Below are 25,608 nucleotides of genomic sequence, written 5' to 3'. Positions count from 1 at the left end.
TCCTGCTGATGGCTCTGCTTCCCACCATCTGCCCAATCTGATAATACAATTCACTTCACATCCTCCATTTCCACCCCTGCTATTAACACATCCCCTCTCTCTTTTACACACACAAGAACATAGATGCTTAAACGTGTACCTAGATGACCAAGTCCTGCAGAATTTAGGTCCAGCCTTAATTACACACCTAAACCAATGTAATCAAGAATTGTTGGGAGTGTGGAAGCTGAACTCTGCAGGACATTGGCAGTCCAGGAGCAGGATTTGGACACTTCTGTTTTAAGGGGTCTTTTTGTAAAATGTTGTTCCTGTATGACTTTATTCTGTGGAACACAAAAGGGTAAGTTCAGTAGAATGTTCATGCTGCTCTTTACCATACAGTTAAAGTGAATGGCAATCACAGGTTGTCAGGTTACAAAAATGACAAAAAGCACCAATAAAGTAGTGTTCCTCACATAAAGCTATTATAACGATTCTGAGGATTTTGCATGTAGTGCACACGTCATATGAAATACTATGATACTATTTTTGGAGTATCTGTAATGTGTTAATAGTTAAGATTCAATAGAAAAGTCCCCTTACTAAACAGACTGAAAAACTATTAATTCATTTCATGTAATTTTTAGTACTGTCAAATCACAGTTAATCACAACCAAAATAAAAGTGTGTGTTTACATAATATATGTGTGTACTGTGTGTGTATACACACACACACACACACACATACAATACATGTATATATTTAAGACTGGCAGCTCAACTAAAATTTGACAGTTGAACAGCTGAGCCTAAGCCTTCAGCTCAATATACACAATAAAACATTCATTTGAATGTCCGCTGAGGAAAGCAATATCTTTGTCGTATTATTCTTTCATCTGTTAAGGGTGATTTCCGATGACAGCTAGCTGAACAGCTGAGCCTTAGCCTCCGTTACTAATTCCAAAATGTCAATTTAGAACTAGTAATGAAGGAATTATCAGACGCTTCATTAAAATCTTATTTGTACTGTATTAAAAGCAGTTTATTATGTGTAGTAGAGTATTATGAGAGAGAAATGGACTGAGCGAGCATGATTTACCCAAGACAAATTATATCTCATGTTTAACCACTATAGAGACATCAGAACCAGCAGTAAATTTCAAAAGATCTGGCCACTGATGCACTGGAGCTCACAACAGTGTCAAAGCAAATTTTCAAATCAACATTATCTTTATCAATAAACCACATATTTGAGGTCTAAACAAGTACATTTTCACCTAAAAACTCTTAAAACTACATTCCGTGACGCAAAAACAGTATTATTTTTGAATTATAGTGGATTTGGGCATCCGCCATGACACTCGCTGTGAGAAATGACGCAAGCAGAGTAATACAAATGGTGAAATGGTTGTTGGAGTTCTGTTATTACTCTAATGTTACATTCTTATCAACCAATTAGATTCAAGGACCAGAAGGAACTGTTGTATAAACATGTATGTGTGTGTTTATATATACATATATATACATATATACATATATATATATATATACACAATGCACACTTATTTTTTGTAAACACAAACTTTTATTTTGGATGCAATAAATTGTGATTAATCGATTTTAAATTAAGTGAAAAACTATGATTCCCAGAATTCCCTCTGAAATTTCTAATTTTATGTTTCTTCGTTTATATAATAGACTCTTAGCTCATTTATGTACGTTAGTACTTGAAACTTGGAGAGATGGTAGTACTAACCCCCGTCTACGATTGGCTCGCCCCAATCGGCCTAATGGGGGCACTACAGCGATCAAAAGTACGCAAAGTACTTTTTTTTTTTAAACTTACTTTTGCAAACTAGTCCTAGGTTTATGCCCAAACGGAACCAAACCAGTCCAGGAAGATTCTCTGGAGAGTGGATATCAATAATGATCAAAAAAAAAATTAATTTTCAACAAAGGGATGCAAAAATATTTGAAAAGGGGCAGAACCACCTTTACTAAAACTTTTGAATGGAATTAGGTATCTTCGCCAAACTCACTAGACATATGTAAAAGCTGAATCTAAGGTAACATGAAAAAAGTCGTGGAGCTTGGCCACTTGGTGGCACTATAAAAAAAACATAAAAACGGCCATAACTACGCAACCATTTGTCCTATCGACGTGAAAATCGCACGCTCTTGGACCGAAGTGCTAAACGTAGCTATAAGGACATTTGCATATGTCCAAAAAACATAGCCGCCATAGACCAATGAACTTTGCGCACTTATTAGACAAGGTTAACAGAGGCCAGTCGAAACGAAATTTGGTGGGCCTGTTTGACTCAAGGCCCTAAATGTCTGAGAAATTTCAACATCAAGAAATCAGCCACTGGGGGTGATATCACATTTTCAAGGGCAAAAAGTTTTTACACATATGCACAATATATATATATATATATACACACATTCATTTTTTTTATTTTTTTATTTCCCCTTTGGGAAGCTATAACTGGGTCATTTAGAAAATGGGCCAGTCCAAATAAACCCAAAAGCCTATAAAGCCTAAACAAAAACTCAAAACTTCACCAAATCTGGTGAGCACATGCGACAGGTGATTCTAAACAAGCATGCAATATTTTAGAGAGATCTGACCACAGTTAAAAAAACATCATATTTCTAAGGTAAATGATCTGGATTTGCCAAAATGCCCTTTTTTAATACATTGATTTACGTTTGTTAAATAATATGTACTGTCTTTTTTCATATGCCTTAAGGCACTTGAACCCCAGTAAACGCTGCTTGCATAGCTTTGTACAAATAAAATAGCAACAATGTAATTTTTTCCATAGAATAATCATGAAAAAAGCTTGGAAATTATATGAAGGTGAGTAAACAATGAGAGAATTCAGTCACTTTTAACTCAGAATAAGAATTCCACACAAGCTGTTGCATATAAAATAAAAGCTGATACATTTATTGATGCATTTGAGCTATAAATTTGGTGTTGACTAAACCGCAATGCAACATTCCCAATCATAATGCATGCCTTTGGAGAAAACAGACGTACAACCAGTGTTTCACAAGTCCATATCCGCTGACCCGCGCTGCGTCCCTCAGAACAAAGCAATGTTCCGCAAATTAAAATTTACTGCAACCGTCCCATAAACATGACAAACAGCGTTAAATTCAAACTGCTGTATACTCTGCAACCTTCAACTATATTTTCAACCGTATAAATCAAAGCTGGTACTTTTGTCTTGGCTGCAGGAGCGTGAGCCGGTAGTCGGCATCAAGGTTCACTTGGCTAAAGTACGTGTAGTGGAAGTGATGCATCAGCCGCTGGCAGGGAGCCAATCGTCCACAGTAACAGCGGCCGCCATCTGAGGCATTTGTAGCATAGCACCTCACTAAGAAGGGTCATTCACACCGCTATAAATAAAGCGCTAACGGCTACGCTCAGCTTTTACACTGTAAGCTTTGCATTATAATATTTAATCACCCCTACTAACCTGCGGTAAATGAGAGAGTCAATTTCACTGTAAACACAATTTATGTTGTAAACTCATCAGCAAGAGTGATATTTACAAGGTTCTTTATGCGGTTTCATGATTCGTTCGTCAACAGTATTTTATTGGATGTAATTTTTGTAGAGCAACACAAACGATCTGTTGATCTTACCCATATTCGACCATTGTTTTAATGCACGGTCATCTCATTACAGGAAGCTAAACATTTATAGCGTCTCTCTGAGGTACATTTTAGGTGATTTATATATTCGCATTCATCTTTCATTAAAAAAAAATATGCATCGACTTGCTTAAGACGTGAAGAAGAGAACCTTTTCAATACATATATTATATTGTAGCTTAAGTCTGACGCTGTACGGAGTACCATCAGGAAGATAGCAGCAGTTTTGAGCCACTTCTGCCAAGCTGCATCAATGACAGAGGACAACAACATTAAGTAACAAAACTGGCCATCTATCAGCTCTTAATAATATAATTTCATCTACAATTCTCGTGGACATTATTTTCGCCGTCCCTTTCAAAAAAGCTACACTTCAAAAAGTTCTACATAAACGCATCCTGGTACAAAAAGCAACAAAATCCAAATAGTGTCATAAAAATAAGGGTAGAGTGTAAATATATATTCATATTTATACATTTCTAGATGTATTTACAAGAAAGGCTGTCAGTCTGATAAACTGTGTGCCCGTTGTTAAAATACATTCGGGCAGAGCGTTTAGTGGAATACATTTTCTTACGAATTTGGTCAAAAGAAAAGTCCTTGTTATTATATAAACACTCCCAACATCTGATCCTCATTCGATGATGGTGACGTCTCAACTACAGACGGCAGGAGGAGATTTCATACTGACTCTGAGTCTTGAGAAACACACGTGTACCACTTTCTGCTCAAGTGCCCTATAGCTTTGTAGCAACAACAGGTAAAGGGGTCCAGTTTGTTCTCTTCCAGCTGTGTGAAGCTCGCTGTTTCATTATGTGAAGTCCATGACGAGCTCTGTGCTCTGTGGCAAAGCATTGTCTCCTAGAGTTGCACACTGGAGAGGGACTGAAGGCCTGGGAGCTCAGCGCTTTTTAAACGCCACTCCGCGGTTGGGATGAGGGGGGAATTTGGGCAGGCAGGGCTCATCAGCACCGGGGTCATGGGAGAACACAGAGTCTTCACCGGAGGAGCATGTAGAGCTGCGTGTGTCGGGGAAATTTGGGGAAAACTGGTCTAGAGACACTGACAGGTCCAGATACTCCTGAAAATGTAAAATACACAGAAAATGTGTTATTGTTGTTAATACAAAATTTTGTATTATTATTATTTCTAGTACTAGTAGTAGTAGTACTAGTAATTTAATAATAATAATAATAATAATAATATTAATAATAATAACAATAATAATAATAATAACAACATCTTGTTGTTGATTATTATTGAATAATTATAATAGTTATTATTTGACAATTTGTTATTATTGACTATTATTATTATTTGACCATTTATTTGTATTAATAATTTATTAATTAATTAATTTGTATTAATAGTAGTACTTATTTAATAATTAATAATAGTATATTATTATTAACAACAACAAATTATTTGTCATTGCATTTTTATTTGATAATTTGTTCACACTGATTATTAATATTATAAGAATTAAAATTATATTATTATTACAATTAAAATAATACTAATTATTACTCTTGGTACTACTACTGAAGAACAATAACAAAATATTCGTAATTATGAATTTTATATTCTTAAGTTATTATTATTATTATTTTTATTATTTTTATTATTATTGATTTATTAATCCCTGAACACTATTATTATCATCATGTTGTTTTTGTTGAATATTATTATTATTGAATAATTATAGTTATTATTATTTGTTATTATTATTTTTATTGCACAATTTATTATCATCATCATCATCATGAATATTATTGAATAATTATAATAGTTATAATTTATTATTATTATTATTTTATAATTTATCATCATCGTTATTATTATTATTATTATTATTATTTTTGATGAATATTATTATTGAATAATAATAATAATAATAATAATAATAATAGTTATTATTATTATTATTATTATTGTTATTATTATTATTATTGTTATTATTATTAGACCATTTATTTGTATTACTATTATTGCTGCTGATTATTATTATGAATAGTAGTAGTTATTACTAATATTATTATACTGTTTGCTGTTGATTATCATTATCATTATTATTATTATTATTATTAGAATGATTATAATAGTTATTATTATTTGATCATTTAGTATTATTGACATTTTATTATTAAACAATTTATTTGTATTATTATTACTATTATTGATGACACCGTTATTATCATTGGTATTTACTACTACTACTATTAATAATAATAATAATAATAATAATAATAATAATAATAAATTAACTAAAATTATTTGACAATTTATTTGTATTATTATAATTGATGATATTATTATTATCATTAGTATTTAATACTAATAAAATATTAACTACTCAAAAACTAATTATTATTATTATTACTACTACTACTATTACTTAAGAACAACACATTAGTGTTATTGTTATTATTATATTGTTATTATTTGATAATTTATTATTATTGACTTCCCTGAACAATGACAACATTATTATTATTATTACTATTATTTTATTGTCATTATTTTTGATTATTGTATAATTAATTTTTATTATCCTTGATGATCAAATTATTATTAATTATTACTACTACTATTATTATTTATTATTATTGTATCATTTATTTCTATCATCCTTGACGATGATCATTGATGATCAAATTATCATTTTTAATTACTAATTATTATCATTGTCAATTACTAAATAATAATAATAATAATAATAATAAATAAAAACAAAACTGAATAACCCTGTATCATTATTGATATTTAATATTTCTATGCAGTTATGCAGTGTTGCAATTAAAATAATTAAGAAACTTTTCATTTGAAGCACCTGATTTGACGTCATAGAGAGGGTGCGGTCTAGATCCTCCACCAGCTGTTTGAACGTGGGTCTCTGAGATGGAACGGCATGCCAGCAATCTCTCATCATCATATACCTGCAAGAGGACCACGGCTTTAAAAACTGTAATAAGAAACCTCTTCCATCATGACAGAAGATGCAGCATTAAAACATTCTTACAGTTCGTGGGTACACGTGGAGGGACGGTCCATGCGGTGGCCTTCCTTTAGCAGTTTAAAGAGTTCCTCCACAGGGACACCAGGGTACGGTGAGCCGCCCAGAGTAAAGATCTCCCACAGCAACACCCCAAAAGACCACCTGACATACAAAGAATGACCATTATTAACAGACAAATGTATTTTGTATGTGAGTGAGTTTAAGAGAATATATTCAGACGTACACGTCACTCTGATGGGTGTAAATGCGGTCGAAGAGAGCTTCAGGCGCCATCCATTTCACTGGTAAACGACCCTGTGGAAAAACACCAGCTCTTTATTTATTTACTCATCAGCTGTTTGAGATTAAAGACCTGATATATCAGCTTGTGACAAATGCTGCCTTCAAATCCTCCTGGGAAGAAATCACAATTAGTAATGCTTGCAAAGCATCTCGTCCTGCACAGTTTGTCAGAGACCCACAAGTGAGGCGTCAAATCATGAGGCTAATTGAGGAGAGGTGTGCTATGACTTTTATAAGCGACCTATATCTCTGCTTTAGAACATCGTATAGAAAAATATTTTTAAAAAGTTATAAATTGATTTGCATTTTAATGAGTGAAATAAGTATTTGATCCCCTATCAATCAGCAAGATTTCTGTCTCCTAGGTGTCTTTTATACAGGTAACAAGTTGAGATTAGGAGCAGTCTCGTCAAGGAAGTGCTCCTAATCTCAGCTTGTTACCTGTGTAAAAGACAGCTGTCCACAGAAGCAATCAATCAATTAGATTACAAACTCTCCACTATGGCCAAGACCAAAGAGGTGTCCAAGGATGTCAGGGACAAGATTGTAGACCTACACAAGGCTGGAATGGGCTACAAGACCATCGCCAAGCAGCTTGGTGAGGTGGTGACAACAGTTGGTGTGATTATTTGCAAATTAAATAAACACAAAATAACTGTCAATCTCTCTCGGTCTGGGGCTCCACGCAAGATCTCACCTCATGGAGTTTCAATGATCATGAGAACGGTGAGGAATCAGCCCAGAAATATATGGGAAGATCTTGTCAATGATCTCAAGGCAGCTGGGACTATAGTCACCAAGAAAACAATTGGTAACACACTACGCCATGAAGGACTGAAATCCTGCAGCGCACGCAAGGTCCCCCTGTTCAAGAAAGCACATGTACAGGCCCGTCTAAAGTTTGCCAATGAACATCTGAATGATTCAGAGGAGAACTGGGTGAAAGTGTTGTGGTCAGATGAGACCAAAATCAAGCTCTTTGGCATCAACTCAAATTGCATGTTTGGAGAAATGCTGCCTATAACCCCAAGAACACCATCCCCATCGTCAAACTTGGAGGTGGAATCATTATGTTTTGAGGGTGTTTTTCTGCTAGGGGGACAGGACAACTGCACCACATCAAAGGGATGATGGACGGGGCCATGTACCATCAAATCTTGGGTGAGAACCTCCTTCCCTCAACCAGGGCATTGAAAATGGGTCATGGATGGGTATTCCAGCATGACAATGACCCAAAACACGCAGCCAAGGCAACAAAGGAGTGGCTCAAGAAGAAGCACATTAAGGTCCTGGAGTGGCCTAGCCAGTCTCCAGACCTTAATCCCATAAAAAACCCATGAAAGGAGCTAAAGGTTCGAGTTGCCAAACGTCAGCCTCGAAACCTTAATGACTTGGAAAGGATCTGCAAAGAGGAGTGGGACAAAATCCCTCTTGAGATGTGCGCAAACCTGGTGGCCAACTACAAGAAATGTCTGACCTCTGTGATTGCCAACAAGGGTTTTGCCACCAAGTACTAAGTCATTTTTTGCTAAGGGGTTAAATACTTATTTCACTTATTAAAATGCAAATACATTTTTTTTTCTGGATTTTTTTGTTGTTGGGAGTTGGCTCTTTTGACTCATGCTAGCAAAAAGGACTTCCAAAATGCTAAACATACTAGCACTGAATAATTGCATGCTAATATCTGCTAAGCCACTCCCTAACAACCAAAGAGTACCCTAGCAACCATTTAGCAAGTCCTACATCTCTGTATCAGAACATCGTATAGACATGGGGATTGGTTCTTTTGGCTTATGCTAGCAAAAAGGACTTCCAACATGCTACACATACTAGCACTGAATAGTTACATGCTGACAGCTGCCAAGCCACTCCCTAACAACCAAACAGAGTACCCTAGCAACTGTTTAGCAGGAATTATATCTCTGCATCAGAACATTATATAGACATGGGGGTTGGCTCTTTTGACTCATGCTAGCAAACGGGACTTCCAATATGCTACACATGTTAGCAATGAATAGTTACATAGTAATAACGATTAGCTATTAATGTTATAAATCCTAGCTAATTGTAGACCCTAGGAGCTGCACAGTGCCGAGTTTTGCCATGGTAAGCTCCCATCACAATTTCTAAAGAAAATGTACAAATCTAGTTATGACTTAAAGTTGGTGTTCAAAGAAAATCCCACAGGTAATTATGACAGGAATCATCTCATTAAATACAATAATTCAGACAAGCAGTATAAAATAAATCGTTTGGACTGGTTCATAGTACTGCAATCAAAGACCAAATTAACATCATTTTATATTCAATAAATTGACTTTTCTTATGTTTCAGTCCAAAAATCTTACATTAGTGGTCTTCTTGTAGTAATCAATATGATGGATGTCTCTGGCCAGGCCGAAGTCTGCTATCTTCATAACATTATCTTCAGTTACCAGGACATTACGGGCAGCCAAGTCTCTATGAATACACTACAACAGAGAAAACATGCATGCATATTAATCAAAGTCATATGTTAATTAGACTAATATGAGAACGGAAGCATTCGAGATGCAAACCTTTTTGGATGCCAGGTATTCCATTCCACGTGCCACCTGGTATGCACAGGACACCAGGTCTTTGATTGACATGTTCTCCACAGGTACCTGGTCAGGGTTGTAGCAGTACTCCATCCCAGGCGGACGACGCACACGCAGATACTCCCTAAGATTGCCCTTTGCCGCAAACTCCACAATGACGTAGAGTGGACCTGACAAATGAACATATGAAAACATATCAGTCACATAATTCATGAAACAATATAACACAAGTGATCAAAATTACTGGTTGAATGAAATGAGCTTTGCAATGGCTAATACTAATTAAGGTGTCTACTTTAGTGGAAATTAATTTTAATGCCAGTATTTCTACATATCATGCAATATTATGACAGCAAATATAATTTAAATAAACATTTACTTGACTTTTTCTTTAGCATAATTAATTTTTACAAAGATTGGGGCTCAGATTGAGCTCACTAAGGCTACATTTATTTAAAATACAAAAACAAATGTAAAATTGTACAATATTATTGCAATTTAAAAAAAAAAAAAAAACATTTTTTACTGTATAGACTCTAGATTTTAAAATGTAATTTATTCCTGTGAACAAAGCTGAATTTTCAGCATCATTACTTCAGTCTCCAGTGTCACATGACCTTTTAGAAATCTACAATTTACTAATTTGCTGCTTATTATTATTAATGTTGATAACAGTTGTGCTTTTTTATTTTATTTTTCAGGATTCTCTGATGAATGGAAAGTTCAAAAGAACAGCATTTATATTAAATAGAAATATTTAGTAACATTATAAAAGCCTTTACTGTCACTTTTGATCATTTAATGCATTCTTGCTGAATCAAAATCTATTTTTCCTTCCAAAAATATAACATGAAAATATCTCACTGAGCCAATATGTTTGAACTACGGAGCCCCTAAGGGGACGTGGAGCAAAAATTAAATAAAGTTTAGTTTCACGTGCGCACGTGAAACTATCGCGTGCGCACGTGAAACTTTCTCTATAGTTTCGCGTGCGCACGTGAAACTTATAGTTTCGCGTGCGCACGTGAAACTATCGCGTGCGCACGTGAAAGTTTCACGTGAGCACATGAAACTAAACTTTAAAAAAAATTCATGAAGGTTTTCGCGTGAGCACATGAAAGTTTCAAGTGAGCACATGAAACTAAACTTTAGATTTTTTTTACTCTGACGTCCCCTTAGGGGCTCCGTATTGAACAGTACTTATTGAAAAGAGTTTTTATTGTTAACTAAAACTATTAAAAACATTTTTCATTATAAAGTTGTAAATAAAATTATCTAAATAATATTAGATTAAAACTGAACTTAAAAAACAAATAACAAGAAATTTTGCTATGGTAATAAAACTGTAATATAAAAAAAATATTAAAAAATATTTTAAAATAGTAAAAAAAGACATATATATATAATTGTTTTTTTTAGTATTTTTAAATTATATATATATATATATATATATATATATATATATAAATATAAATAAGTATATACATATTGATAGACAATACTACATATAATAATATTTATATAAACATTAGCAATAAATAATATTATAAACAACAAATAATACTAAAAATTCAAAATAATACTAAACAAAAAATACTAACAGTACAAAAAAATCTAATCAAATCAAATGTTTTATTTTATATGGAAGTAGCCTTTAAGAGGCTGCTGTTTTTAATCTAGGGTTTACAAGTGATTCAATAAGGAAGTTGGGTTAAATTTATCTAGCATGTGCAATCACAATAGCTGGACTGATGACAACATCCTGTCCTTTTGAAGTCATAAAGCAGCATGCCTAACAAATTGATTTTGAAATATGAAATGATTTACGCCCGTATTGCATTATCCCTAAATGTCTCCCATCTCCCTTCCTCCTTCATCCTTTACTCACCATCTTGTGTGCAGGCCCCCAGCAAGTTGATGATGTTCTTGTGTTTGCCAATAATCTTCATCATTTCCATCTCGGAGATGAGGTCTGACAGGTCCTTCTCTGTGGCGTCGGCTATAAAAGCAATATTGATGAACACACATATATCTTAGTATGACAGGTCACGAAACCTTCAGCCTCTAAGCTGTAAAGGACAAACGGACCGTGCAGATGGGTGATTTTATTTATGCTTTCCTTTTTCGTTTATTTCCGGTGTCGACGTTAAATCAGCTTAACAGTATGCAACATGTTTAACTGAATGCATTTTTCAGTCAAACTGAATTCTTTGATTTTAGTGGATACTAAAAAGCAGGTTATGCTATTACTGGGATTTTATATAGAGTAATGTGCATTGATGAATTGTGTACAACAAGTCCAGGAACATTTATTATTTTTGTCCAGGTTAACTTAGTTTGTTCCAATTTATAACAGTGTTGAGGAAAGTATGATGCATTACAGATCAGTAAGTGAGTCAGATGCTAATTAAGAGAATGAAGCAAATGGATAATGAGTTTTTGTGAGTTTGTTTCACCAATTCATCTACAGAATAAATTCATAAGAGTAATTTATTTGTGAAAGAGTCAACACAACTATGGCAGATATGATTTATTTCGCAGTAGTGCTGCAATGCAGGGCAGTGCTAAAGTAAAACATAAATATTAGATTAAAACCTAAACTTAAAAAAAAAAAATAATAATAATAAAAAAACGTTTAAGTTGAAGTGCTAAAATGACAAAAACTGAAATAAAACTAAATCCAAAAAGAACATTTTTAAAAAGAAAAAAAAAGATTAAATCTTTTTTAATCTTTTAGAATGTTATATATTAGAAAATTAAAAAAAGAAAACAAAAAAAGATTAAATCTTTTAAAATCTTTTAGAATATATTTATATATTAGAAAATTAAATCTAAATATGTAAAAAAAGACAAAAAAAAAAAATTACAACCCCCAAGAAAAATTACTAAAATTTGTACAATATGTACAATAAAAATCTAATTAAAAATAGTAATAATTATTATAACATTTATAATTATAAATATAACAAATATTATTATTATTATTTACATATATCATTAAAAACACTATATAATAGCATATGAAATAATACTAAAATTATACTGATTCAGTGTTAAAGTGCTTCAGAATCAATTCATAACATTTATTTGTGAAAGAGCCAGCACAAATATGACAGATATGATTTATTTCGCAGTAGTGCTGCAATGCAGGGCAGTGCAAAAGTAAAACGTAAATATTAGATTAAAACCTAAACTTAAAAAACGTGAATTATTGCCTAACTGAAATAAAAACTGTTTAAGTTGAAGTGCTAAAATGACAAAAACAGAAATAAAACTAAATCCAAAAATAACATTTTTTAAAAGAAAACAAAAAAGAGATTAAATCTTTTTTTAAATATATATTTATATATTAGAAAATTACATCTAAATATGTACAAAAAAAAAATACAAAACCCCAACAAAAATTACTAAAATTGAAATGAAAATTGAAAATGTAAAATAAAAATTAAAAATAGTAATAATTATTATAATATTTATAATTATAAATATAACAATTATTATTATTATTATTATTATTATTATTATGTAATAATAATTACTTATATCATTACACCACTATATAATAGCATATGGAATAATACTAAAATTAAACTGATTCAGTGTTTGCTAATGTTTTGGGCATTCATTTGCTGAGAAGAGGATGGGAAACAGGCAGAACCTGAATCAAAATAACCAGCTGCTCTAGTAAATATTAGATTAAAACCTAAACTTAAAAAAGTGAAATATCGCCTAACTGAAAAAAAAAAAAAAACTGTTTAAGTTGAAGTGCTAAAATGACAAAAACTGAAATAAAACTAAATCATTTTTAAAAAGAAAGAAAAAAGATTAAATCTTTTAGAATATATATTTATATATTAGAAAATTAAATCTAAATATGTAAAAAAAAAAAAAAAAAAATTAAAAATGACTAAAATTGAAGCGAAAATTTGAAAATGTAAAATATAAATCTAACTAAAAATAGTAATACTTATTATAATATTTATAATTCTAAATATAACAAATATTATTATTATTATTTACATATATCATTAACACTATATAATAGCATATGAAATAATACTAAAATTATACGGAGTCAGTGTTAAAGTGTTTGCTTGCGTTCAGCATTCATTTGCTGAGGAGAGGATGGGAAACAGGCAGAACCTGAATCAGAATAACCAGCAGCTCTAGTATGGTATGTGACACAAGAGCTCGATTATCATGCTTCAGGGTCAAGGTGAAATACAGACGAGAGCTCAGCAGACCATCAGATTCCTCATGAGATACCGAAATCCAGACAGAGTTTGCCGGCATACTTCTGTTTTTACACACACGCACACAACTGTCAGCTATCAGCGGCAGCAGAAACTCAGTAACCACTTACGTTTGAGCATTTTGACAGCCACTTTAGTGACACGACTGGGTTTTTCTTTATCCATTCCGATAGCCTCTGCCATCATCACCTGCCCAAAGCAGCCCTCGCCAAGCGGCTTACCGAGAACCAGCCTGAGACACAAACACACAATATTAATCACTGAGTTAAATATTTGCCGGATGGTCAACAAATGATGAGTACAGTGTGTATATGTGTGTTACCTGTCTCTGGCCACCTCCCAGCGTGGGTCCTGGGGCAGCTCATATTCAGAGACCCCTGAGAGCATAGGGGAGCCGCTGGAGGAAAGACGTGAGGGTCGGACCAGCATCCCACCCGAGTGCATAGATGAGCTGGAGTCCACAGACACCTGTATGAAAACACTTACAAATTACTCTCCATACAAGACAGCCAGAAATGTTCACATATTGTGTGTATATGTGTGTGTGTGTGTGTGTTACTTGCTCAAGAAGCACCTATAGACACTGATGCAGATATATGAGACTTACTGACTTAGCTCACCAAAAAATTAAAAGTTTGCCATTTGTGACCGACATAAAACCTTTTAACAATGATATCAAGATGCAAGTTTTGCAATGGGTTCAGGTTCTCATAGACTCACCTCTGCTTGATTTGAAAGTGACTTTATACAGCTAGACGGTTGGCAATTTGAGATTTTTAGTTTTGAGATTTTCAAATTGAGGTTATATTATGCATTAGATTAAAAACCCAGTGGGTAATTGATGTTAAAAAGACATCAAGTTGACAAAGATTGAACGTCAAACATTTTGATCTACATACATTAAACCAGTTTCAGTGTGGGATTAACTTCCTATTTTCACCCAATTACCACTGGAAGAAGTCGTCCAAATTGAATTTAAAATGATGTTACAGCATCTTGATCAAGCCTTCACTAATATTTGACGTCAAATAGATATGAATTTGGCTGAAAAACCATATTGTAGCTTTGAAAAGGTGAGGTGATATTTACAGATTTGGAGATTTTTTTGCTGGCAAAACAGCCATTTCAATAGAAAACCACATGAGCGGGAATTTCTCATGAGAGCGAACGATTACCTCATGCAGGTTTCGTAACGCAATCAAGTTTGTCACATGGATTTAGAGCTGCTAGGTTTGAAAGTGACTTCATACATCACTATATGCAAAATCTAATAATTTTAATAGAAATCTACATGATCTGGAATTACATGTGACAATTTTCCCATGCAAGTTTCATAACGGATTCTAGTTAGTCACGACTTTCAAATCAAGTGACTTTATGTGTCACTAGACTATTGACAATAACCTTACGTTACACATTATATTCAAAGCCGTATGAAAGCTTTAAAAAGGTGCGGTCTTAGAATTTTTGCATGTTAAATACAGCATTTCCCAATAAGAATCCACATAAAAGGATATTTCTCATGAGGGTGGACCATTTCCCATGCAGGTTTTGCAATGCGTTCAAGTTTGTCACATGGATTCAGAGTTACTTTGATTGAAAGAGACTGCATACATCACTGCAGGCTAAATCCAGTCATTTCAATAAGAATCCATAATTGGGAAATTCGGTAACAATTTCCTCATGCAGGATTCACAACAGGTTCAAATCGGTTCCCAGTCTTTTTAATGGGAAAATCACATGAATTTTGCATGAGAGAAAACGATTTTCCCATAAAGCAATTTCACAATGGGCTTAAGTTGGTGCTGCTTGGTTTGAAAATACTATTACCTACTTACTCATTAGTATGCATAATACTAGCATATTGGCTGTTTATTAGTACTGATGAAGCATATATTAATGCCTTATTCTGCTTGATCATATCTTAGATCCCTTAATCCTACCCCATACTTAAACATACCTACCTTAACTATTAACAACCAGCAAATTAGGAGTTTACTGAGGCAAAAGTCGCAGTTAAAGGGGTCGTATTATGCTCTTTTACAAAGTCTTTATTTTGTTTTGGGGGTGGCTCAGTGGTTCGAAAAACGCATTATTTTTCACAGAATTTACATTATTACAATAGCTTTCTCCCCAGGCTGGCACAAATAGCTTAATGAGTTCCGGGTTTGATGAAGGTCCGCCTTCCGAAAACAAAATGTGTTGTGATTGGTTAGCAGTCCCACTGCGTTGCGATTGGTGAACAGCTTAGACGGCTTTTCAGTCCTGCTATGCCCCTTCCCAAAGCAGCAAGTTCCGTGTACAATTGCGCAAGCTAGATTAAAGTGATTCTTATGTTTTAAATATATATATTTTTCATACAAAAACACATCAGATCGCTAAAGGAGGCTTTTACTGACCCCTCTGGAGCCATGTAAGGCACTTTTTATTATGGATCGACTTGTTTTGGACTGATGGAGAGAGACACTTGTCTATGCCGTTCTAAAGCTTAGGAGTGCCAGGATTATTTTTAATATAACTCTGATTGTATTTGTCTGAAAGTAGAAAGTCATATACAGTCGTGGCCAAAAGTTTTGAGAATGACACAAATATTAGTTTTCACAAAGTTTGCTGCTCAACTGCTTTTAGATCTTTGTTTCAGTTGTTTCTGTGATGTACTGAAATATAATTACAAGCACTTCATACGTTTCAAAGGCTTTTATCGACAATTACATGACATTTATGCAAAGAGTCCGTATTTGCAGTGTTGGCCCTTCTTTTTCAGGACCTCTGCAATTCGACTGGGCATGCTCTCAATCAACTTCTGGGCCAAATCCTGACTGATAGCAACCCATTCTTTCATAATCACTTCTTGGAGTTTGTCAGAATTAGTGGGTTTTTGTTTGTCTACCCGGCTCTTGAGGATTGACCACAAGTTTTAAGATCTGGGGAGTTTCCAGGCCATGGACCCAAAATTTCAACGTTTTGGTCCCCGAGCCACTTAGTTATCACTTTTGCCTTATGGCACAGTGCTCCATCGTGCTGGAAAATGCATTGTTCTTCACCAAACTGTTGTTGGATTGTTGGAAGAAGTTGCTGTTGGAGGGTGTTTTGGTAACATTCTTTATTCATGGCTGTGTTTTTGGGCAAAATTGTGAGTGAGCCCACTCCCTTGGATGAGAAGCAACCCCACACATAAATGGTCTCAGGATGCTTTACTGTTGGCATGACACAGGACTGATGGTAGCGCTCACCTTTTCTTCTCAGGACAAGCCTTTTTCCAGATGCCCCAAACAATCGGAAAGAGGCTTCATCGGAGAATATGACTTTGCCCCAGTCCTCAGCAGTCCATTCGCCATACTTTTTGAAGAAGATCAATCTGTCCCTGATGTTTTTTTTTTTTGGAGAGAAGTGGCTTCTTTGCTGCCCTTCTTAACACCAGGCCATCTTCCAAAAGTCTTGGCCTCACTGTGCGTTCAGATGCGCTCACACCTGCCTGCTGCCATTCCTGAGCAAGCTCTGCACTGGTGGCACTCCGATCCCGCAGCTGAATCCTCTTTAGGAGATGATCCTGGCGCTTGCTGGACTTTCTTGGACACCCTGAAGCCTTCTTAACAATGCAGTGGAAAGTTTTTTTCGGGATTAAGTTCATTTTCATGGCAAAGAAGGACTGTGCAACTCGTCTGATTACTCTTCATAACATTCTGGAGTATATGCAAATTGCTATTATAAAAACTTAAGCAGCAACTTTTCCAATTTCTAATATTTATGTAATACTCAAAACTTTTGGCCACGACTGTACACCCAGGATGCATGGAGGGTGAGTATATAATACACTACAGTAGTGTTGGTCCTATCATCAGCCTGCAAGACTGCCGATACAACATGTTATTATTTTTGTGCTAATTTATTCAATTATTTACATGCCCGAAAGCAGCTCCAGCATAAGGCTAGTGAAGCCATCTAGACTGTATGATGACTAAATCTCTTACCACACACTGCACGCATCAAGATTTTATTTGCTGAAAACTCTCTGACAGAATTTTCGTTATTTAACAACATCAGCTAAACATCGTCAAACTGTATTATAATTCTAGACGACCTCCGAAGGTGACCTGTGCTTTTTTTGGAGAAATAGTTTCAGTATCCATCACATGCTAAACCACATTCAACATTAACATTAGAAGAAGCTGTTGAAATGAGATGTTTCTGTGTTTAGTGGTAAAGAGATCAAACCCCCTATCTACTTTCTGTTACCTGTCTGCGCAGTGGGATGCTCTTGGCCAGCTTGTGGACGGCCAGCTGGCTGTTGAAGTCACTTTTCTTGGACGAGCTGTGCATTTTGGCCACCACGGCGGTCACTACCATCACACAGATGAGGAAGAAGCCCACGCAGTAGATCAGCACCTCCAGGTAGGTCTGGTTTGGCAGTGGAGTCGGGGGAATGGCTAGATTATGAAAGAAGGGAGCAATGCAAGGTGGCAGAAGGGAAGGGAGTGAGCTTGCTGAATGCTGAAGGGATGATGATGATGTGTTTATTTACCTTTGTGTGCTAAAAATGAGAAATTGTCTATACATATAACTTCATAAAAGCAGACACACTGATGCACACACAGACATGCACAAAACAAAACAAAACAAAACAAAAAATCCTCTTAAAGGAAATCTGGAGATGTCGTCGTTCACGTGAGTGGTGCAATGCAATGAACACAAACTCCTATTGTAGCATGATAATTACTTCTTTCATGGATCGGGTTTCATGGCACATTCTTCTACTTACGTGACTAGCAGGAGAAGGAAACCACTGCTCATGATTCTTGGCAGCTCTCGCTTCGAGATTAGGCCAAAAAATGGCCTTATGTAAACTCATATGAGACATTAAATTTGCAACACAAATACAAATGTAAATTGAGAGGAATGGCTTATCTGGGTGGGTAGACAAAATCTGAGCGGGTATGCATTTCAGTATAAATGGAGAGCTAGGTTATGGGGGTAAAATTACATGAGAAGTCTGGCTGATACAGATATTTCCTATGCTATTTGGTTGGTGTTTGTCTGCCCCAAGGCTCTGGTTCATAATACTGGGTTTCTCTCACACAATTCACGCACACAAAAGATGTTATTGTGTCATGTATACATTTCACACAGCACACAACAATACACATGCAAATGCAAATGCATCTCATTGACACATCACTTCTCTTTGCCTTCTCTTTGAATAGCTAAATGAACAATCAAATGTGAATATTGTACATGAAGCTTCATGGTAAGTCTTTGTAATAAGACTCAAGCCCACAATTTGCTGACTGCAACATGCAAGAAAATCAACATTTAACACGGGGAATGAAACTTCATTCTCAGGGTTGAATGTGTTTTGGACTTAGACAAGCATCTTGATAAATTGAATTCATTTAAAGATATTTTAAACAGATTCACCCTCCAAGTGAGGCATTTATCAAACCAGATCCAAAGAGGAAAATGACGTCAGCATAGCGCTTATGCTTAAAATCATGCTCTTTGGGATGCTTGTCAAGTGTTCAGGCAAACAGAAATGTTAATTGGAAACAGGTTAATCTTGAAAAACTAGGAAAAGCATTTTATAATATAAAAGTTTATGATGGAAACCAAGCTTCGCCAAACCACTAGCCACAATATGTCATCTGTTCTCGGTTGTTATTTGTTATGCATTACATAACTTATTTTGCGGTTAAATTACGGTTTTCTGACGTACATTGTGAAAATAATTAAAGATGCTTGCCAAACATTCTTAATTAGGTTAGCAGTGCACAACATTTTTGTCAACAGCCCTGTTCTACATGTATGTACTACAACTAGGTACTAAACCTAAACCTAAGCCATGTTAAGTCCAAATAGTGAACGTCAAGTACTATTTGGACTTTAAGTTCTTTGTAAGTACATGTACTGTAAAATAAAAAGCAATCACTTTTTACCAACCCCAGTCGGTCATGATTTTTTTGTAGCCCTGGACCACAAAACTGTTTTAAGCAGTAGCAATGGTCAAAAATACACTGTAAAGGTCAGAATTAAGAAAATATATATTGTATGCCAAAAATTATTAGGAAGTTCATGTTCCATAAATATATTTTGCAAATTTCCTACTGTAAATATATCAAAGCTTAATTTTCGATTAGTAATATGGATTGCTAACAACTTAATTTGGACAATTTTAAAGGTGATTTTCTCAATGTTTAGATTTATTTGCACCCCGGATTTTCAAACAGTTGTATCTCAGCCAAATATTGTCCTATCCTAACAAACCATAGATAAATGGAACGCTTATTATTTATCTTATAAATCTCAATTTCAAAAAATTGTCCCTTAGGACTGGTTTGTGGTCCAGGGTCACATTTTAGCCGGCAAGTGAAGAAATAACATAGACTTACCAATATAAAGCAAGTAGTATTCAGCTGGTCATGTGATCTCACTACACTGAAACCCATTAGAATGAAACCACTTTTATAAGGCTACTGTTCTGAGTCGTTAGCAAATGATTTTTTAAAAGTACTGTTCCTGTCTCTGAGTAAATATTTACTTTGTGTACCTCTAAACACAGTTCAGTTTTACTTGGACATTATGGGCGGTTTGGCTTTGCTCCGATTCCATTTTTCTAAAGAAAGACTAGAAACATGTCATTTTGACATGCTTCGACTGACATTTCGAGTGTCAGTCAACACCCAGATGAATAACAAAACCACAAAGCAGACACAAAGGGGTTGAAGAATGGTGCGGTTCACAAAGAATACGTTTGCATTGTTATTTGCTACAAAAGCACTGTATTGCTTGTAATGAAAGTAAACACGAGAGCAAATGTTTACTGGCATTGACAACTGAACTCTCAGGCCAATTTAATAGCTTTAAAAATATTGAAACGACATTCACGTTATACATTGTGTTTCTGTCACAATTTTGTCCGAAAAGTGAATGTCCACTATGTGTCTCTAAGTCTATAAGTCAAGTCTTTCATTAAGCCAAAGTATTATTTGATTTAACGGAAACCAATGCAGCGGTGTAACCGAATCCAACCCACAGTGTGAACTGCCGCTGTTAGACAGAGAGAAGAAACCATCAACCAAAAGCAGCACCACAAGATACCTTTATAGACAGTCAACCATGCAGAGTGATGGGAGTGGCCGATAGAGTTCCCAGCCAAGCAGGTGTACTCTCCAGCATCCTCTAAGGACACATTCCTGATCTGCAGTATCTCCATCTCCTTATCCGTGGTGTTGACGCCTGCCGTCTATAGAGAAAAGAACCACAGGATGAAGCCGAAGAGCTCCGGGAAAACCCACCAGAGAGGAGAGAAAGAGAGGTTTTGGATAAAGAGCGGAGACGATTTGACAACAAGCCTTTGGAGAAACCCTTTAGGACTGCTCCCTGATTGGATCCTTCGACGACCCTGCTGACAGATTTGTAGTTAGCTGGAGAGCGGAGCGTGCACCGCTCCACCTGTTAAAGACCCAACACCTGAAGATGAGGGCGACGTCCACCCCCTCGCCACCCTAGAGTCCATCTCCACATGCACAAGATGGGCCACATGGAACATTACCCAGCAGAGACTGTACTGAATCGCTCTCACATACACACAGATTTAAGAAAAGGAAGCAAGAAAGGCCTGTTAAAGGATGCGTGTAAGAGTTAGGATGCCAAAGGTACTGGAACTTCACTTACTGGAGCTAATATATTTGCTATCCAAGTGCTGTCAACACATTAGGAAAGCATTGATGTGCGGTATTTTGAGAATTGTGGACATCTTCGGAAGAGAGTACTGTTGGCCAGATAAAAAATGCTAGGAAAAAACATGTTTTTTTTTATGACTGATGTGGACTGTTTAAAAGATTTTTCCTCACTTCCTGTATGCTCATGTCAATTGTGGACTCATTGTCCTACTCGCATAAATGTGGGTAAATGATGACCAAATTTTCCATTTTGGGTGAACTATATAAACTCGCAACTATATAAACTTTATTTTATGTACAGTTGAAGTCAAGTACCGACTTGAATAAGGTATTTCACATAAAAGATGTTTACAAAAAGTCCACAAGAGAAAATAATACTTGAATTTATACATTCAAAAGTTTGCATTAGGGGTGGGATTCTTCAGGCACTTCACGATCCGATCCGATTCCGATTCTGGGAGTCACGATCCGATTCCAAAACGATTCTTGATCTACATTTTTTCCCCAATTAATTCTTCTGCTGTGCAAATACAACTTTACAATTTTAAAAACATGTAAAATTGCAGTTTCTATGCTTTTTGTTTATAGTTGGAATCTCTGTAAAAGTAGGTGTGTCAATCTTCACCGGTTTCAAGATTCAAGTTGATTAATGATTTCATTAACAACTAAATATCACGATGAACACATTCTCAGTTTTCAATAGTACTGCACATGGCTACATTTTCATATTTGTTTTATATCAAGTTTAATTTGGGCCAACTTTATTTTTTAAATTATGTAAGCAAGGTACTTTTTAAAACAATTACTTATTTAAAATAAGTTTTCTTCAGGTATCCGAAAGTTTACAGACAATAGTTTTTCTTTTTTCCTCAGCATTACTGCCATTTTATTATTACTAATGAGATCATAGACAGGGAGCTTTAACATTCTGCATTCAAACTAATGCACAGCAGTGGCGAGAGGTGACACTTTTATTTACCAGGTATGCTGAGTGCTAAAACCACCAGTAATACCAAAAATAATAATATCTTTACATTATTTAGACACCAATAAAATCAGAGACGAAGTCATATTTTAATATTTCCTCTTTTTCCTGTTTATTATTATTTTTAAAAATATATATACATTTTATATAGGCTATTTTTTTCTGTGGACTTTAAACTTTTGAATTGTTGAGAAATTATGAAAATATACATATTATAATATACAAAAATACAATACATTTTTGGCAATCAGGATCTGGCAGCAACAGCGCGTTTTTCCGCTTGGGCGAGCGCTTCTCGGACAGCTTACCCCGCGAATGAAATCACGCGCATGACAGCAAAACAGAATGCGCATCAATTCTGAGGAGTCAAGGAAGATGCGGAGAATCTGCTTGCCCAGAAGATTCAAATAAGGGATTCATTTATAAGCATGTTTATATTATTTAACACGTGAACGCATTCTCTCTGACAGCCTGAGTATGCAGGGCATTAGCAGCTTACTGTATATGGACGGAACGCCAATGATGCACAGATCTATTTCAATATATCAGATGTTTTGTCCTGCTCTGAAAACATAACTGACTGTATGTACAGTTTCGTTTGAAACTATTCCAAAATGCAAGTGCATTTAACCGCATCCGCAATCGAGCTTTAGGACGAACAAACACAAAGCGCACGTGAGTCTGTCAGTGCAACAGTTTCTTGCATTCCAGACGGCAGAAATGAACGCATATCTAAAGTAAAACACGACGGATGGAAGCACACTGTCAAGCATTATGTGCACGTGTCTCACAGTGCAAATTCTGTGCGCTGTAGCCAGCCGCGTTTCTAGCGCGCACACGTGCCATATGCAGAAAAAAAAAAACAAGCTCAGAATCGATTCTGAAATATTAGGAATCGATTCAGAATCGTTGAAGAGAGAATCGCGATGCATCGATGCATCGATTTTTTCTCCCACCCCTAGTTTGCATACGCTTGACTCTTAACAGCGTGTTGAACCTGAATAATTGTAGTTGTTCATGGGTCCCCTGTTTATCCTGAACAGTGAAACTTGCAGCTTTTCTTCAGAAAAATCCTTCAGATCATTTAAATTCTTTAGTTTTTCAGCATTTCTGTTTATTTGAACCCTTTCCAACAATGACTGTATGATTTAAGAGGACAACTGAGGGACTCATATGCTATTAGAGAAGGTTTAAATGCTCACTGATGCTCCAGAAAGAAAAACGATGCATTAAGATCCGAGGGTGAAAACTTTTGGACAGAACAAATGTGTATATTTTTCTTATTTTGACAAAATCTTTCTCTCTCTTTTTTTTTCCCTTTAGTACTGCCCTTCAGAAGCTACAAAAGATACTTTCAAGTATTCCAGAAGACAAAATAAGTTCAATATACCCTGATCTTCAAATTTAAAAAGTGTTCACCCCTGGCTTTTAATGCATTGTGTTTCCTTCAGGAGCAACAGTGAGAGTCTAAACCTTCTGTAATAGTTGCATTTGAGTCCCTCAGCTGTCCTCAGTGTGAAAAGATAGATCTCAAAATCACACAGTCATTGTTGGAAACGGTTCAAATACACAAAAATAAATGTGTAGTTGCAAATCAAATGAATTGATGGGACCTGAAAGGCAGTTTAACTATTCAGGACCAAAAAAAACAAAAACAAAAACTGTATATACTCTTTTAAAATGGGGTTATTTTAAAATTCGAACTACTATTTTCTCTTGAGGACATCTAAACATCTCTTTAGGTCAGTACTAAATAAATTATTTTGGTAAAATAATCAACATTGTGCAGATTCTGCAAGGTGTATGAAAACTTTTGACTTTAAATGTATGTTTCCTAATAATTTTTAAAACTGTTAAAATCACTGCAATTATTATTGTTATTCTTGATAAAACACAAGCTGCTCTGGCTTTAGCAAATGCAGTAGATTGTTTATTACCAGTATGTAACCAATACTTTGAAAACCAAGTCACAGATAAATCATATAGCATAAATATAATTGTAGTCTGTCATTTATGCCATGATAATAAATGTTTTTTTCAACAGCAATCAATATATCATAAAATTAAGAGATCCTTTCTAAACGTTTACTTGAAAACATAAATACATAAAGACGACATGCTTTTAATTGAATTAGGAGATTTGTATTACATTGTAGAGCTAAAAGTGTGTGACTTTTCACTTGTTTTTGTACCAAATTCAATGTTTGCAATTGTGACAGCCCTATGAGGAAGAAAGAGAGACTGTAGAATTTAATTATGGAAACAAAGCAATAGCAAAGTGGAGCCAGGTAAAGAAAAAGCCCTTGAGCGAGCTGAAGGAATTTAGACAGGCACATTCCCAAGGTGCCACAGAAACGCTTTTGAAGTGCAAGAGAGCACAAGTAATCTTCAGAGGGCATGAAACACACCCTTATTAGGGGGGCAAAGTGTAGCACAAAGATGGAGAGAAGGAAACGTCCAGTGTAAACAAAAGCCAAAATATTTCCAGTTGCTCTGCTGGGATTTTCCATGGCGTCATTTACGGCACCACAGAAAACAAAAAGGAGCGACAAAGTGGGAAGATGAGTCCTGGTCATCTAAGAGCACGATAACCGCTGTCTCTAACTCCATCTAACTGTTTATGCCTGCCAATTTCTGCATTGGTGAATCTCTATAGCAGGGGTCGTGTGTTACCTTGCAAGTGTTTAACGACGGTGAGCCATGCTGATTGGTTGGCTTGGCCTATATAATTGGCCACTTTACATATATACTCCCCACTTTCTTCTTCGGTCACGTTGTACAGCGTCAAGACCTGTGTGTCCGAGCTGTTGACCCCAGAGTGCTGCGGAGGTCAAACATATGTTAGAGGTCAAGCACGAGTCAAACACTGAGGTCACTGAGATCCCAGCGGTCACTGAAGGACAAAAACTGCCATTACTGCTCTTATTAAATACATTATGACAGTGTGCCAAGAACATGGCTCATGTTTCCCCAAAAAGCTGTTAGTCTTGCTCCATTTGCTGAGGTTAAGTAATATGGTGAAAGTTACTTTGAAAAAGACTTGGACAAACCATTTTGGACACAGGCGTTTAGAAGCAACAGAAAAGATCTATGGACAACACACGTTCCAGGTTACAACATGAGCAATATCAGCAGTATCTGTGATGATCCACAGTCATGAAAAAATGAGTTT

The 25,608-nt window shown here is 35.3% G+C and overlaps 1 protein-coding gene across 4 annotated transcripts in view; it reads right to left on the bottom strand.

Moving 5' to 3' along the window:
• Positions 1-2,911: 2,911 nt before the first annotated feature.
• Positions 2,912-25,608, bottom strand: part of fgfr1a (fibroblast growth factor receptor 1a) — a 58,662-nt gene continuing 35,965 nt past the window's right edge. The window contains exons 8-18 of one of the 4 annotated variants that reach the window (XM_073819156.1): positions 25,110-25,257; positions 18,006-18,202; positions 14,098-14,243; positions 13,886-14,007; positions 11,411-11,521; positions 9,502-9,692; positions 9,292-9,414; positions 6,885-6,955; positions 6,665-6,802; positions 6,476-6,581; positions 2,912-4,726 (exon numbers count right to left, since the gene is read on the bottom strand). In XM_073819156.1, the coding sequence (XP_073675257.1) occupies positions 4,547-4,726; positions 6,476-6,581; positions 6,665-6,802; positions 6,885-6,955; positions 9,292-9,414; positions 9,502-9,692; positions 11,411-11,521; positions 13,886-14,007; positions 14,098-14,243; positions 18,006-18,202; positions 25,110-25,257 (1,533 nt within the window). In that variant the 3' untranslated portion in view covers positions 2,912-4,546. Of the gene's footprint in view, positions 4,727-6,475; positions 6,582-6,664; positions 6,803-6,884; positions 6,956-9,291; positions 9,415-9,501; positions 9,693-11,410; positions 11,522-13,885; positions 14,008-14,097; positions 14,244-18,005; positions 18,203-20,867; positions 21,013-25,109; positions 25,258-25,608 lie in introns of all 4 variants that reach the window. The other 3 variants (XM_073819158.1, XM_073819157.1, XM_073819160.1) reach the window with 3 other exon arrangements.

This window comes from Garra rufa, chromosome 15 (assembly GCF_049309525.1).
Source record: "Garra rufa chromosome 15, GarRuf1.0, whole genome shotgun sequence".
Classification (NCBI taxonomy): domain Eukaryota; kingdom Metazoa; phylum Chordata; class Actinopteri; order Cypriniformes; family Cyprinidae; genus Garra; species Garra rufa.
This window is presented reverse-complemented; position numbering and strand designations above follow the sequence as displayed.